The 16446-nt window shown below is 44.2% G+C and overlaps 1 protein-coding gene across 1 annotated transcript in view; it reads right to left on the reverse strand.

The window, feature by feature from the left end:
• HPSE (heparanase) overlaps positions 1 to 14924 on the reverse strand; it is a 46649-nt gene extending 31725 nt beyond the window's left edge. Inside the window, exon 1 of the mRNA XM_066384939.1 lies at positions 14588 to 14924. Coding sequence (XP_066241036.1) covers positions 14588 to 14826 — 239 coding nt within the window. The 5' untranslated portion in view covers positions 14827 to 14924. The remainder of the gene's footprint in view (positions 1 to 14587) is intronic.
• Between the last annotated feature and the right edge of the window lie 1522 nt (positions 14925 to 16446).

The raw sequence follows: 16446 nt of genomic DNA on the forward strand, positions 1-16446 counted from the left end.
GGAATTTCAGGAAAAGCTTACATTGGGGAGGGACCTGACAGTTAGGGGAGTTTAAATCACAACAGTTGAGCCTAGTAACAGGATTTACTGTGAAAAGTTACTGTTAAAGCCTATAAATGAATTAGAAACTTAGTTCACCAATCTTAAATATTTTGTATCCTAAAGAAAACAGAGAGCCTGTAAGAGAAATATCACAAATAATTCCCAGAGGCACCAGGACCTGGCTGTTCCTGGGAAATACCTGATCCTGGCTGTCTTGGAGATTTACCAAGGACCCCAGATAGGACCATGCTGATTAGGCCTGTGCTACATCAGAAAAAACTTGCCAAGGAGATGTTTCTGCAGCTGAACCCCCCATCTCCTTCTGCTCATCAAGTCAGTGACCAAGGCTGTAAACCAAGATATGCTAATCCACTCCTAGCCCCTATATCTAATGCTCTCTTCTGCAGCTTGGGGCTGACACTCTTTGTTGGTCTCAGCCCGTCGGCACCCAGGCGCTTTTAAAATAAATTTTCCTTTTGGAACACACTAGCCTGGTGTTTTCAGTTCAGTGCACAGTTTCTGCCTTTCAATAGTACTTTCAAAAAACTCATAACTTTTATGATTGTTGGAGAAAAAGAGATAAGAGAGTGGAAAGTACAGGAAAGATGACTTTGTGTCTCTTTGAAAAATAGTCTTCCCAGAAAACTTCATAAATGACTCAGGATTCCACCTCTTCTCCCTATTCAACCCCTTCCCAAGGACAATCATCCTTTTAAATTTAAGTCAAATAACTTAGACTTATTTAAGATTCCAATTGCTGTCATCAATTCCTCCAATTTGAGCAATTCTAAATGTCTCATGGAGCCAAAAATGCTCCTGATAGGTGCCTATTATATGCTCAGAATGATATCAAGTGCTATAGAATAGAATTAGAGTGATTTATAATCCCTTCCATCAGAAAGATGAAGATGTCATGAATATTTAAGTGAACAGAACTAAAAAAATAGAAGATCCGGTGTCAGGGACTCCTGTCATGCATTTCTGAAATCGCACACTTGTGTTCCTGGCCACAGTGCTTTCTGGAATGCTTTTCAAACACATAAAGTTGATACTATATAGTTTGTGGAACGGCCTGATTTTAGTTAACATCTGAATTTATTTCAAATAAATCATTCCAGGAAAACTATTTAATTGCTAATTCTTCTAACATCCTAAGAATTATAGACCTCACCTTAAATTTAAAATTTTAACATGTGCTCCTGCTTAACTATGTATATAGTATTATATAAAATTTTTTGAAAGATTTCTTTACTTATGCCTAGGAAAGAGAAAATAAGAGGTGGACATTGACCGAAGGCTAAGTCTCCTACATTAAAAAGCTTCAGAAATTCCTCATTGCCAATTTTGTTTGTAACTTGAGAGCTTTTTGCTATATTACCTAAGGACTTTCTTTTTCATGAGCATCTTCCTCCATAAAAAAATTTAAATTATATTTTATGATGCTATTTATTTAAAGACAAATATGCTAATATCACATATTAAAACATTTTCTTGATCTAAAAATTTATTTTCTCTGGATCTTAACCGAAATTAAAATCTTTTTGTGGGTCCCTAGACATACGTGGGCCCTGGCACGAGGAAACGCAGCACAAAGAGAGACTGCGGAAATGGTATTAACCTGGAATTCACCCTCACAAACACCCGCCAGCGCCAGAATACTAGAAGGATGGCAAACGCCATGGGGGTCTCAAAACCCCTGGAAAATGAACAGAAATGCTCATTTGGAGGAAGTGAGGATTCGGAAGAAAGCCAACTCAGCTTTGCTACAACTCCAAATAAACATGAGCTGTAGGGAGGGGGGTGGAACGTCATGGGGTAATGGGCACAGTTTCGGAAGATGAGCATCCCAAGGCAGATGGTGGTGCGAATGGCACAACAATATGAAGGTACTTAATGCCAGTGAACTATACCTAAAAATGGTAAATTTTATGTTTGGTGTATTTTACCACAGTAAGACAAACTAACTGTAGACACAGTGTGATCTCAACAATGAAAATAATATATATAAAAGAAGATAACAGTGACTATTTTTATGTGATAAGATGGATGATAGACTCTTTGTTGTATTTTACCAGTTAATACAGCACATAATAAGCATATGATATTTTAATTTATACAGGGTGATTTTGTGTGTGTGTATGTGTTTCTGCTTTTTAAAAAATAGGCAAAGAAAATAAGATTTACTTAAAGGAGCTATAGCCACCCATTAATTTATTCAATAAATATTCACTGCAGGCCCACTCTGTGGCAGACATTATGCTAGTTGTTGAGAGAGACAGAGACAGACACAGACCAAAAGGGAGAGAGAGAAAAAGGATCAATTTGTAGTTGCATCACTTTAGTTATTTATTGATTGCTTCTCATCTGGGCCTTGACCAGGGGGCTCCAGATGAGCCAGTGATCCCTTGCTGAAGCCAGCGACCTTGGGCTCAAGGCAGAGACCATGGGGTCATGTCTAATGTCTATGATCTAATGCTCAAGCCAGGGACCCTATGCTTAAGTTGATGAGCCCATGGTCAAGCAGACAACCTTGGGTGTCAAACTTGGGTCCTCAGCACCCCAGGTTGATGCTGTATCCACTGTGTAATCGCCTGGTCAGGCTCAAAAGGAATAAATCTTAAGATCAAAGACAGTGAAATGGGATTAAAGGAAGTGTTTCAACTGTAGAGGAAAGTGTGCAAAAACCAGAGGCGGAAGAGCTCGTGGCACCACTGAAGAGCTGAAAGATGTGGCCGGAGCTTACAGATGGGGGCAGGGAGCTGCTGGGAGAAGCTAACTGGCAAGGGGAGGCTGACGCAATCACGAAAGCCTATAAGCCACCACGTGTAAAAGTTCCAACTGTATATGAGAGCAATGGAGAGTCATGAGAGGATTTAAAGTAGTAAACTGACCTTGTCAGACTTTTATTTCAGAAAAGACTCTCAGGCTGCAGTGTCTACATTAACATAACCAATGTTAATGTAGAAAAAAGTAATGGGCCGAGGTAAGGTGACAGCAGTGGGAATGGGGAGAAGTGAATAAATTCAAGGTAATATAGAGATAGAAATACCAGATTTGCTGCTTAGTTAAATATTGGAGAAGAGTCAAGGATTATCCTTGGATAGCATCCTGGAAGAAGGTAACATCATTTGCTGAGATGAAGAAAAGATGTTAGATTGAAGTTGGAGATGAAGGGGGAGGGGACTCGGTTTTGTTGAATTTGAGATGCCAATGGAACACTTACCATTTCAGCAGGCTGAAACATATTTCTATTAGGCCCTTGGCCATGTGTGTCTGGAGTTCAGAAGACACATAGGTGAGGCATAGGATGGAGAGTCCTCAGTCTAAGAGTGGGTGACTAGTAACCCCAGCCCACAGGTGTGGAGACATGGCCCTAAACTGATACAAGTAACTTTCTCAGAGTCACTCCAGGCTTGACGCAGCTCCATTGCCTTCAGCCAGGTAGTGATTCTCGTCCTTGACATTTTGATTGTGTGTCATGATAGAGGAAGCTTATTTAATTCTGTGTAGTTGGTATTTGCAAGCTGGGGATAAGCTGGGGCTTTCTGGGAAGTGATGGAAAACTGGCACCAGGGAGAAGGTGCTGTGGCATCACAAGACGCACATCTGTGCGTGACTGGGGTCAGAGGCACGAGCACCGGACGGAGCCTAGGTCCCAGTGGCAGTGACTCTTCCGCCTTGGGTCTCTCTCAGCCGTGTCACCCTGCCTTTACTACCTCCCTAGAATTCACCACTCTCTGAAATTAGCTTCCTTACTTATTTTCTTGGTTTACTCTTTATCCCAGCCTCCACCTCTGATGTAAGCTCTTTGGGAGCAGGGACCTTGTCTGTGTGGCTCATCAGACTCGTCACTGTGCCCAGAGAAGCAGCTCGATAAGTATCTGGCACTGAGCGTTGTTGAGGGAGTGAACAATTGAGTCCAGTCTGCTGAAAGGGCACGTGGGGCCAGACAAAGACTGTTTTCTGGACAAAATGGAAACCCAATGCTATGGCTCCTGCCAAGCAAAAGAAATCACGTGCTTCAAAGTATTGGTATTCAGGGCCTTTTGTTTGCCTCCTTCACAATGGAGCATTTTCTCATTTTGAGAATACAATATTGATGCCCTCTGACAAAAAGCAGATTGAAAACAGCTGCAAAACATGTCATAAAAACAAAATTGACCAAAGGTGTTTTCATCATAAACAGGAAGAAAAAAGGGAAAAAAAATCTGTCATTGCCACAGTGACTTGGAGATAACAAAAGGACACATAAAAGCAGCTGCTGATACTCCATTTCCAGAGCAGTTTGTTAGGGGAACGAAAGGTCTTCAGGTATTTTTACATTACTGTATGTGTCAACATAAGTCACTTATGCCCAACACAAAAGCAAAGGTGTGCTGGAGCCAGCTTGCACTGGCTCGTACCAGCTTGTGAGAGCCAATTGTTACCTTCTGAGATCCAGTTGTTAAACTGTTGGCAGTTTGAGATCAGCCATGGTGGGACTATTTCTAACACAAAAATCAGAAAAAACTCCCAACCAAGCAAACAAACAAACAAACACACAAACAAACAGACAAACTTCCATCAGTCTCCCCTGCTCCCTGAGAACCAGCTGTCACACAGTTCCTAGCACACCACTGCACGAATAGCAATTCAAGCCACGAAAATGAGTTAAGGCCACTCAGGAGATTACATGAAGTGAAAGAAGGCTGAGGCCAGAAGTCTGAGGAATACCAACATTTAAGACAAGCTAGAGAGCCTGACCAGGCGGTGGCACAGTGCATAGAGCGTTGGACTGGGATGCAGAGGACCCAGGTTCAAGACCCCGAGCTTGCCAGCTTGAGCACGGGCTCATCTGGTTTGAGCAAAGCTCAACAGCTTGGACCCAAGGTCACTGGCTTGAGCAAGGGGTTACTCAGTCTGCTGTAGGCCCGTGGTCAAGGCACATATGAGAAAGCAATCAATGAACAACTAAGGTCTCGCAACGAAAAACTAATGATTGATGCTTCTCATCTCTCTCCGTTCCTGTCTGTCTATCCCTCTCTCTGACTCTCTCTCTCTCTGTCCCTGTAAAAAAAAAAAAGACAAGCTAGAGAGGGGGAGGGGAACCCCCAGAAATGGAAGTGACGCAAGCCCAAAGAGCTGAGAAAGTGTTTCAACTGTCAACCTTCCCCAATGCTTCCAACAGACTATTAGTTTAGTAGGGCTGCAGTAACAAAGTTTAAACCACGAACTGGGTGGTTTAGACAAGGGAAACTTATTGCTTTACAGTTTAGGAGGATAGAAATCTGAATTCAAGGTGTTGGCATGCAATGATCCCTCTGAAGCCACTGGGGAAGGATCTGTTCCAGCCCTCTCTCCTCACTTCTGGTAGTTCCTGACGGCAGCATAATGCTAGTCTTCACATGGTGTTCTTTCTGTGTGCATGTTGGTCTCCACATTTCCCTTTTTATAAGGACATCAGTCATATTGGATTACAACCTGTTGCATTCCATATGACCAGTTCTTAAGTAATTATGTGTGCAATGACACTATTTCCAAACAAGGCACATACGGAGTTACTAAGGGTTAGGACTTAAACATAGACATTGGGGAGGAGGACACCCAATAATTCAACTCATGACAGAAACCATAAAAAGATAAGGATCGAAAGTTGTTCATTGGATTTTGCCATAAAAAAAGGTCATTGATGATGTTGGAGAGACTGATCTTATGACACACTGATGGGGACATTCGGAGGGTGGAAGAGGAAGGAATGGGCAGTAAGGAAGGAGTGAGGGGAGGGGAGAAGGGAGGCAGTCGCTGCAGAGGTGCATGTGAAGGGAGGAGTTTGAGGTAGGAAAGACTTGAGGATGCTTCTGGGCTGAGAGGGAGGCTCCAATTCAAACGGACAGGTTAAAGATCCAGGGAAGGGAAGAGATGACTAATACAGCAAAGTCCTTGGGAGGCAGGAGGACACAGGCTCCAGAGCAAATCTAGAAGAACTGGCCTAAGCAGAGAGAAAGGAAGAGAACTGGACGTAGCCATGGTATGTCTGTAGGTTAGGAAGGCTATGTCTGTCTAAGGAAGTTCCTGTCTAGTGATGTCATGGTTTTTCAGAAACAGAAATGTGGTCATAGACTAAGAGTAATGACATGGAGGTGGGCTCAGAATTTTGAAGGAAGCAGAGAATGAGAGCGTCAGGGAACAAAGAGTTAAGGAGGACTAAGAGAGCAAGCAGTAAGTTCGGAGGCCAAGGATTTATACAGACAGTGGTGGTATTCAGCTGGTTTGCTCTGGTTTGGTAGAATTGTTACCTAATTTTTTATTGAGTTTGGTGCACCAGTTGTCAAAATGGCACTTGTAATCAGGGATCTCTCTAAGGTGGGTGCCTGGGCAGCTGCCCAATGTGGAAATCATAAATTTACATTCCTTACTTTTTTTTAATGTTCTTCTGAGCAACAGTGTATTCTAAGTACCCGTACTAATGTTCATTCTGTCCATAGGTGAAAAAATTGTAAGTGAGGACGCCAATCAAGAAGCAATATGGAAATATCTTAATAGTTTTATTGTTTTTGTCAGGTATTATTTAATAGTTTTATTAATATTTTAAAACTTTCTTATAACATAATTTATTTTTGTGTGCCTCTTTTATTGTTCTTATTTAAGTATTAAATGCATGAAATAATCCACTACCTTTCAATATATAGTTTTTTTATACTTAAAATGGTTATTAGGGCTGAGAACCAGTTTTGAAATTATTTGAATCCCACCACTGTTTATACTGAGACATCAATCCACATGACTGGAAGAGTCCTGTCCACCCCCAAGAGCTCCATAGCTCAGCTATACAGTCTGGCCACTGAGGCTGGAAGCAGAGGTAAATACATAAAAGTGGCTTATTAATAGGCATAACATTTATGATTACATGATACTTTCCATTTCTAGACTTCATGGCCACCTTATAGGTTCCAAAGAAGGAACACATAGTTAGACTAAGCTAGGTTTGGGATTTTAGCAGGTACAATAGGGCCACAGTTGGTAGATATTATTACACAAGCAGTTCATGTGATAAATCAAGAAGCCAAAATCAGATATGGAAGAAGCAGAAAGAGGTGTAGGCTGTTCAGTGGAGGTACTTAAAAAAATACTTGTGGTGGGACCCAGAGAGTGAAAGAGCTAAGAGAGGAAGGAGTGTAGTCCAAGAATGAGATGTTTTAAGATTTCAGATGTGAAAAGGTTCTTAGTGATGCAGAGTCAAGGCATGGCCGTGGCATTTGGTGGCTGAAGCGAAGTGAAGCAGTATGTGCTAGTACGCTGGCTCCCTGAGAAAAACTTCTCTGTTTTTTTAATGTTTGCTAATCTTTGCAGTGTAAATATTCCCACCAGGGCTGATTTCAAGTTATTGGAATTGATGTCATTGGTGGAGTTAGAAAGAGATGTATACACATCATTTACTGATGCAAGCTGGTTCCAGTACAACACCGAGTCAAGATTATTTTAAAATGTGGGTGTGAAGAAATAGAGTGGCAGTTTACTTAAACGGACTTGGAGTGATCTAGGACGATAGAGGGGCATGGGAGTGGAGACATAACTGTCCATCTTCTATCAACAAAAAGTGAGAGGAGAGCAGAGCATCTTGACAAGGAGCAGAGGATGAGAACTAGACATGGAAACAGTGAACCTGACGCTGGAGTCGTGACGGCCATCTCTAGCATGCATCACGTTCATGTAAACCAGTGGTAGTCAACCTGGTCCCTACCGCCCACTAGTGGGCGTTCCAGCTTTCATGATGGGCGGTAGCAGAGCAACCAAAGTATAAATAAAAAGATAGATTTAACTATAGTAAGTTGTTTTATAAAGATTTATTCTGCCAAACTTAGCGAAAATCCGACATAAAGTACTTGGTAAATAATTACTATTATATGCTTTAACTTGCTGTAACTCTGCTTTATAAATTTTATAAAGTAAAGTTACTTCCCTACTTTATAAATCACCATTACTGTGGAACCGGTGGGCGGTTAGAAAATTTTACTACTAACAGAGATACAAAAGTGGGCGGTAGGTATAAAAAGGTTGACTACCCCTGATGTAAACTGAGTGTTTTGGGAACTTGGTATAGATGATTTCACTTAATGTCAAAACACTCAATGAAGTGGTGTCACTATTATCCGTATTTCACAGACAAGGAACCTGAATAAAAGAAGCTAAGTAATCTTCCCCAAATACCAAGCCAATAAGGATTTGAACCACAGCAGCCTGGAGTTGGGCAGGCTGTGGTGGGCAGTAGTCTAGCAGCTGCACTGGGGAACAGGAGAAGGGCTGTGGTTTGGGAGATTGCCCCACTTCTACTCCAAAGGGCTACTCACTTCATTCAGAGAAGGACCCACATTACTTCTCTGCTTGGGTCTTCAGGAAAGAGCCCAGTTCTTAGGGCAAGGAGATGGCAGGACTATTCTGTGAGGAGGAGAGAATGGGACTGCCATCCAGGGAACACAATGGAAGGTTTGGGAGGGAAGAGAAGAATGAGCACTGAATTGGGAGGAGCACTTCTCAGAGGCCAAAAATGTGAGTTTGTGTATGGCTTTGGTTGTTCTCAGTTCTGTTTCTCTTGAGTTATTTCTGTCAGCAACAGGCCCATAGAAGGCCTATGTTCTTTTCAACATCACTTATCAAACCTTGCACTTGACATCGATAATAAGGGCTTTTCCAAATATTAAAAGCAACTTTTCAGTGGAGATACAAGAATCTGATTATCAAAAGTGATTATTAAGCTCTGGTTGGATGGTGCAGTGGATTAAGTGTCCTCCTGGAGCGCCAAGGTCATAGATTCGATCTCTGGTCAGGGCACATACAATAGCAATGAGCACACAACCCTCTCTTTCCCCTCTCTTTCTCTCTCTCCCTTCCTTTCTCTCTCTCTCTCAAGTCAATGGAAAAATGATCATTAAAAAATGTTTATCAGCCTGACCAGGCGGTGGCGCAGTGGATAGAGCGTCAGACTGGGATGCTGAGGACCCAGGTTCGAGACTCCGAGGTAGCCAGCTTGAGTGCGGGCTCATCTGGTTTGAGCAAAAGCTCACCAGCTTGGACCCAAGGTCGCTGGCTCGAGCAAGGGGTTACTCAGTCTGAAGGCCCGTGGTCAGGGCACATACGATAAACAACTAAGGTGTCGCAATGTGCAACAAAAAACTAATGATTGATGCTTCTCATCTCTCCGTTCCTGTCTGTCTGTCCCTGTCTATCCCTCACTCTGACTCTCTCTCTGTCTCTGTAAAAAATAAATAAATAAATAAATAAATAAATAAATAAATAAAAAATATTTATCAAATTGGCAAAAAGGGATGAACTTTGCTGAAGAAAAACAGCAAGCACAGTTGCATTGCTATTGCTGTCGCTGGTTAGTCCGTAATACTACTGTGTAGACTAATATACTGCTCACGAAATTAGGGGATATTTTATCACTTCATATTCATTTTGAAATATCCCCTAATTTCTGTGAGCAGTATCTCTGTCACTGACTCAGCACTCTGCCTTTTACCTTGTATTAATGGACCTGGCTTGATTGAAATGGGACTGCACTGTCTAATGCAGTAACCATGAGCCCCACATGGCTGTGGGCACTGGAAATGAAGCTCATCTAACCTGAATTTGAGATGTGTCATGAGTATAAAATACACACCTGATTCTGAAGACTTGGTTTGAAAAGGAATGTGAAATATCTCATTAATATTTTTACACTGATTACAGGTTGAAATAATATTTCATGTTAAATACAATATATTATTAAAATTAATTTCACCTGTTTCTTTTTACCATTTTTTTTAACATGGCTACTAGAAAATATAAAATTGCACTTGTAGCTTGCATATGATGCTCACATCTTATTTCTTTTTTTTTTTTCTGTATTTTTCTGAAGCCGGAAATGGGGAGAGACAGACAGACTCCCGCATGTGCCCGACGGGGATCCACCTGGCACGCCCACCAGGGGGCGACGCTCTGCCCACCAGGGGGCGATACTCTGCCCCTCTGGGGCGTCGCTGTGTTGCGACCAGAGCCACTCTAGAGCCTGGGGCAGAGGCCGAGGAGCCATCCCCAGCGCCCGGGCCATCTTTGCTCCAGTGGAGCCTCAGCTGCGGGAGGGGAAGAGAGAGACAGAGAGGAAGGAGTGGGGGAGGGGTGGAGAAGCAGATAGGCGCTTCTCCTGTGTGCCCTGGCCGGGAATCGAACCCGGGAATCGAACCCGGGACTTCTGCACGCCAGGCCAACGCTCTACCACTGAGCCAACCGGCCAGGGCCCACATCTTATTTCTATTGGGCAGTGCTGGTCTCAATCCTCCTATCTTTTTATTTTATTTTATTTTTTTATAGACAGAGAGAAAGTCAGAGAGAAGAATAGACAGGGACAGACAGACAGGAACAGAGAGATGAGAAGCATCAATTATTAGTTTTTCGTTGCGCATTGTGACACCTTATTGATTGCTTTCTCATATGTGCCTGACCGCGGGCCTTCAGCAGACCGAGTAACCCCTTGCTTGAGCCAGCGACCTTAAGGTCCAAGCTGGTGAGCTTTGCTCAAACCAGATGAGCCCGCGCTCAAGCTGGCAACCTCGGGGTCTCGAACCTGGGTCCTTGGAACCCCAGTCTGATGCTCTATTCACTGCGCCACTGCCTGGTCAGGCTCAATCCTCCTATCTTAAAGGGCTAAGGCCTCTTGAGAGCTCCATACAAAGTCAGGCTTAGGAAGTTTTGGACTGGTGTGTTGATTAGTTACTTCTGGGGGGCAGTTGAGGGGGGAGGCAAATTGATAAGATGGTCCTTTAAAGTTCTAGATTGTTCTGTCATTGGCATTTGCATTCTGTGTATTTTGTGTTCTCTAATTGCAAATGAGAAAAATAAACATCTGTTGCCATCATGGAAACAGAACCATGCCTTCTGATTAAATCTGCTCAGGCCTCTTTGGGAGTGCCTTCGAGGCTTAGACCCTGATTCTCCTGATCTCAGGTGAGTACGTCTTTTCACTATATTAATCTTCTCAATTTGCCTCAGGCAATTCTTTTCCACAATCTATACTGTTGTCTTAAAATATATATATATATATAAACTGCGTGACCAGTGATGGCACAGTAGATAGAACATCAATCGGGGACACTGAGGACCCAGGTTCGAAACCCCAAAGTCACTGGCCTGAGCGCATGTGCATCTGGCTTGAGCGCAAGGTCACCAGCATGAGCGTAGGATCATCAACATGATCCCAGGATCCCAGGCTTGAAGCCCAAGGTTGCTGGCTTGAGCAAGGGGTCACTGGCTCAGCTGGAGCCACCCCTCCCATCAAGGCACGTATGAGAAGCAATGAATAAATTACTAAAGTGACACAACCACAGGTTGATGCTTCTCATCTCTCTCCCTTTCTATCTGTTCGTCTCTTTCAAAATAAATAATTAAATAAAAAAATAAAAGAAAAAAACTATAAACTGCTTTACTTTCTTTTTGTGTACTCTTGTCTCTGTAATTAGCATCAGGGTTCAAACTCTGCTCCTCCCTCTAATAGCTTGCTGACTATGCCCAAGTTATTGAATCTCCCTACACCTCAATCTCTTAGTTTTTATAATGGGGATAATAATAGTACTGACCTCAGAGGGTTTTTTGGGGTTTTTTTAATTTTTATTTATTTTTTTACAGAGACAGAGAGAGAGTCAGAGTGAGGGATAGACAGGGACAGACAGACAGGAATGGAGAGATAAGAAGCATCAATCATTAGTTTTTCATTGCGAGTTGCAACACCTTAGTTGTTCATTGATTGCTTTCTCATGTGCCTTGACCATGCGCCTTCAGCAGAGCGAGTAACCCCTTGCTCGAGCCAGCGACCTTGAGTCCAAGCTGGTGAGCTTTTTTGTTCAAACCAGATGAGCCCGGGCTCAAGCTGGCGACCTCGGGGTCTCGAACCTGGGTCCTCCGCATCCCAGTCCGACGCTCTATCCACTGTGCCACCGCCTGGTCAGGCTGACCTCAGAGTTTTGTAGGAAGGACTAAATGAATTAATACCTGGGAGGTGCTAAGAATAGCGCCTGGCATATAACAAGAGCTTGATTAGCATCAGCTATGTTTATTACTTCCTTCCTCTCATTACTTCAGTTTTTATCTGCTCAGCTTGTCATCTTCACCCCAAAACCCTCACTTTTGAGGAACTGTCATAAAACAATGCCTCTCTCAACCTTCTCCTCCTGTGAACAGATACAAGCTGAGTTTTGTCTTCTATGCATACTCTGGACACCGTGCTAACCATGCTAGGGGGTCAGACCCTCAGACCCTTTTTCAGAAGCTAGGTCTTAGATGAGAAGTAGAACGAGCTCCTGCTGTTTTGAGCTGCAGTCTTTCAGGTCTCCGCTGGGAATAGTGTGGATGTGGTTGCGGAGGCCTCCGGGGAGTAGGCATGGAAGAAGCCTCTGCGAAGGAAGGGATCTGGAGTGGCCAGGAGCCAGCCCTGGAGAGAAGCTGGTACGAACAGGAATATACTGTGCTCCATAAACCAAAAGACAGTTTTATTGCATGCCAGCCTTTTTTTAGTTTCCATTATCCTCCAAGCTTTAACAAAAAGGTGGGGGCCAGGGAGGAAGAAAGAGCCCGATGGGATATTACGAGATGGATTTAAGAAGAGGCAAAGGGATCACCCTACTAAATTGCAAACTGGAAGTTCTGTGTGTGTTGGGGCTGAGGGTCCTCACCAACTGGTTAGCTTAACGGCAGGGTGATCAGGCCTGGACCCCAAAAGTCATACTATAAGGTTTTTCTTTTGAACCTATTTCTCCAGGAAGGTATCCCCAAATGCTCTTTGGGGAGGGGTGGGGCAGATGCTGGGGTAGCAGCAGAACAAGATCTGAGCTCTCACATTTCAGTGAGTGGTCATTTACTTAATGCCTTTGTTGTCAGTCAAGCACCTCACACTCTCTCTTCCCTCTCCACCCCCAAGCTAGGCCTGGGGTCCTCAGATATGTAGCCTTATATTTTAGTTTCTCCAGAGTAATTTTTTAAAAAAATTTCTCAACCAGTTGCTGCCTGTATTACCTTCCTAGCCCTAAGGAGGAAGGCAAATAGTGGGGACTCTCTCCACCAAGATGTTCTTTTTTGCCATAAGGGGAAAGATGGAAGTTAACTAAGGTCCAAAGATACACTGAGAACTAGTGAATGGTTATCAAATATTTCCCATTTTCCAGGAGGAAACAGTTAGTTTAAATTGTGACCACTCTGTGTCCAACACTGTGCTAAGTCCTTATATGTTATTTCATCAGATCCCCATTACAATCCTACAAGAAAGTTTTATAGAAGTTCCATCCTACAAGTGAAGAAATTGAGCCTCGGCATTGCCAAGCAACCGGTAAAAATGAAGCCACCCAGCTTTGGCAGAGTTGAGAATGAAGCCAGGGTGACCTGACTGCCAATCCCTTAAACAGTAGGCTACCTGCTTTTACTTGCAAAATAGATGACTGAAATTAGTAATGGCAGCTGATAGCACGGGCACAGGAAAGACAGCACGTAGGTGGTTGGCAATGGCAAGATACCCAGCTGTCTGGGTTGGTTGAGGTATGTCATCTCTGGAGGCTCTCATGACCTAGATGAGTGGCCAAGATGACTGGGACTGTCCCTGCAGCTGTCTATCTTGGGATCAGCCTGCACTCGTGGGGCAAGGGCCAGTGAACCTGACCAGGTTTGGTCTTTTTGCTGTGAGGCAAAAAGTAGAGCTGATAAAGCAGTGTTACATTCTGCAGCCTCATCTTGGAGAGATATTTTTCTTTTAAGGCTCTGTAAGGCACTGAATAGTCTCCTAGGTCCTATTTATTTAATATTTAGATTTTCTTTAAAAGTGTAATACGGGCCTGGCCTGTGGTGGCGCAGTGGATAAAGTGTGGACCTGGAATGCTGAAGCCATGGGTTGGAAATCCTGGGCTTGCCTGGTCAAGGCACATATCACAAGCGACAAGCAAGTGATAAACAACTAAACTAAAACAACTTTGAATTGGTACTTCTCACTGCCCCCCACCGCCCTGCCCCTGTAAAATCCTAAAGAAAATGTTTTTTAAAAAGTGTAATAGCAGAAATCGCTGTACCTTATGCTTAATTTACCTGTAAAAATACATAATATATATTATATATATAATCTTAAAGCATGTATACAGAGTAAGCGTATTCTCCCCTGAAGTCTTTCCATCTATCTTTTTTCCCAAACCCCTCCTAACAGTGTTAGGAGACTGACTTGCCCTACACTGTGCGGCAAATTCAAGCGCTCACAGCCCTCCAGGTGCGCTAGCCCGAGTCCCTCTTCCGGCGCTCACTGAACACCTGCCGAATGAATGACTTCGGGAGGAATGGGCGGTATGGAGAGGGAGAGAGAGAGAGAGACGGAGAGGGAGAGAGAGAGAGGAGAGAGGAGAGAGGAAGAGAGAGAGAGAGAGAGAGAGAGAGAGAGAGAGAGAGATTGAAAGAGAAAGGAATTTCCGAGTGGCAAAAGAGAGGAGAGTGGCGGCGGGCATGGAGGGCAGAAGGGCAGGAGGGGGCACAGGGGCACAGGGCCCCGCGGGCCGGCGCTTACCCCAGGAAGGTGAGGAATCGCGGGTCCGTAGCCAGGTTGGCGTCGATGGTGAGGGACAGGAACGCGGGGCTCACCTGGTGCACCGGCTGCTCGGTGGAGAAGTCCAGCTCCACTGCGTCCTCGGTTTGCGCGGGTCCCGCTAGGACGCCGCGGGAGAAGGCACCGAGCGGCCCCAGGAGCATCAGCAGCAGTGGCGGCGGCGGCCGCAGCCGCAACCCCAACATCAAGCGCAGCAGCATCTCGGGCTCATCTGGCTGTCCCACTAGCAAGAGGCGGTGCCTCTAAAGTCGAGACCTGGCGCACTTCCTCCCGCCTGGCCACAGAGGCTTTTTCTCTTTTCCTCCACCCGCTCAGCCCGCCTCACTCCTCCCACTGCGCCCCGCATCCCTCCCACTGCTCCTCTTCTCCCCGCCCCGCCTCCCCCACGCCCTCCCTCTGCCTTGCACGCTTTCCCCTCGGCGGTGGTCACGTACACAGACTAAATCACCTACACCCACCTGAAGGGTGCGGGCATGGCCTCGATCCAAACGCCTGGGAGGTCCGGGGAGGGAGCGCCCTGGGAGGAGCGCCGGCATCCGGGGCCGGCTTCCTTGTGCGCTCTGGTGGAAACACCAGTTTTCCCTCATCCAGCTCCCTATCCAGGTGGCACCAGGTCTCCTGACCCTTAACTGAAAGCTCCAGTTGAGCATTCATCCTTTACCCTTTCACCTGGTTTATAAAACTTGTTTGTCACTTGAGCCTGACAAAACCGGATTAACCTGCGTCTTCTCCGGCCAGAGAGCTGTTTCCCAGGTATCTTACATTTGCCTGGAAAGTCGGACCTGGGCATTCGCTAGCCTACAGCTAGAAAGAGCACTTCCAAAAATTGCTTATTAACTTCCCATGGAACCTAGTTATCACAACCTTAAAGCATTAGATGCTCCAACACCTGAAACTAAGGACATGTAGCCTCCCTACAAGTGTTGAGTAGTAACTGTTCCTTGCATTTGGAGCCTTTGTCCAGTTTCTGCTGTGTACATTTATCTTTAGCTATTGGTGAACTTTTCTTCAGTTTTCCTTTGAGGTCTACACTGATGTATAACCAATCATACCAAGCACCACGTGCTTAGGGCTTATTATGTGCCTGATACTGTAAGAGGTGCTTTACCCGTATTCACTCTCATGCCCCAGGACTCTACTGGGTGCTTATTATCCTCATTTTACACATGAAGACTTAAGCATCGGGACATTAACATGTCCAAGTGTCAGAATTGGGATATAAAGATCATGGCACAACACCGAGCAGATGGCAGCCTGTTTCAAACAAAAGGTAACTTCCTCCAAGAAACTTGACCTACACTTCCAGGCAGCTGACATCTCTTATGACACATTCTCATAGCATCCTGAACTTGCTAGAATCTACCACCGTTTGTTAGAATTATGAATGTTGCTCCATGTTGGCCTCATCTGCTGGATTATAAACTTTGTGAAAGCAGAGATGAGGTGTGTCTTATCTACTGCACTCACAACAGCTCATGGCACTGTGCTTGGCACTTAGTAGGCATTCAATAAATATGTTGAATAAGCACATTACACCCAAACCCTTAGAATTTAGACTGTATCACCAGCAATGGCCAGGTGGTTCAGTTGGTTAGAGCATTGTTTTGACATGCCAAGTTTGCAGGTTTGATCCCTAAATAAGTAGAACAACAAATAGATGTTTTTCTCTCTCCCTTCTTCTCTTTCTCTAAAATCAATTAATTAAAATTTTTAATTGTACTAAAAATCAATAAATAAAGATGAATTGTTTTGAAATTTATATCAAATTTACATAGGTCTTTCTATTCTTAAACAACTAAAAGTAAGATGGATAGTTAATT

The sequence above is a fragment of the Saccopteryx leptura genome, chromosome 5 (assembly GCF_036850995.1).
Source record: "Saccopteryx leptura isolate mSacLep1 chromosome 5, mSacLep1_pri_phased_curated, whole genome shotgun sequence".
Taxonomy (NCBI): domain Eukaryota; kingdom Metazoa; phylum Chordata; class Mammalia; order Chiroptera; family Emballonuridae; genus Saccopteryx; species Saccopteryx leptura.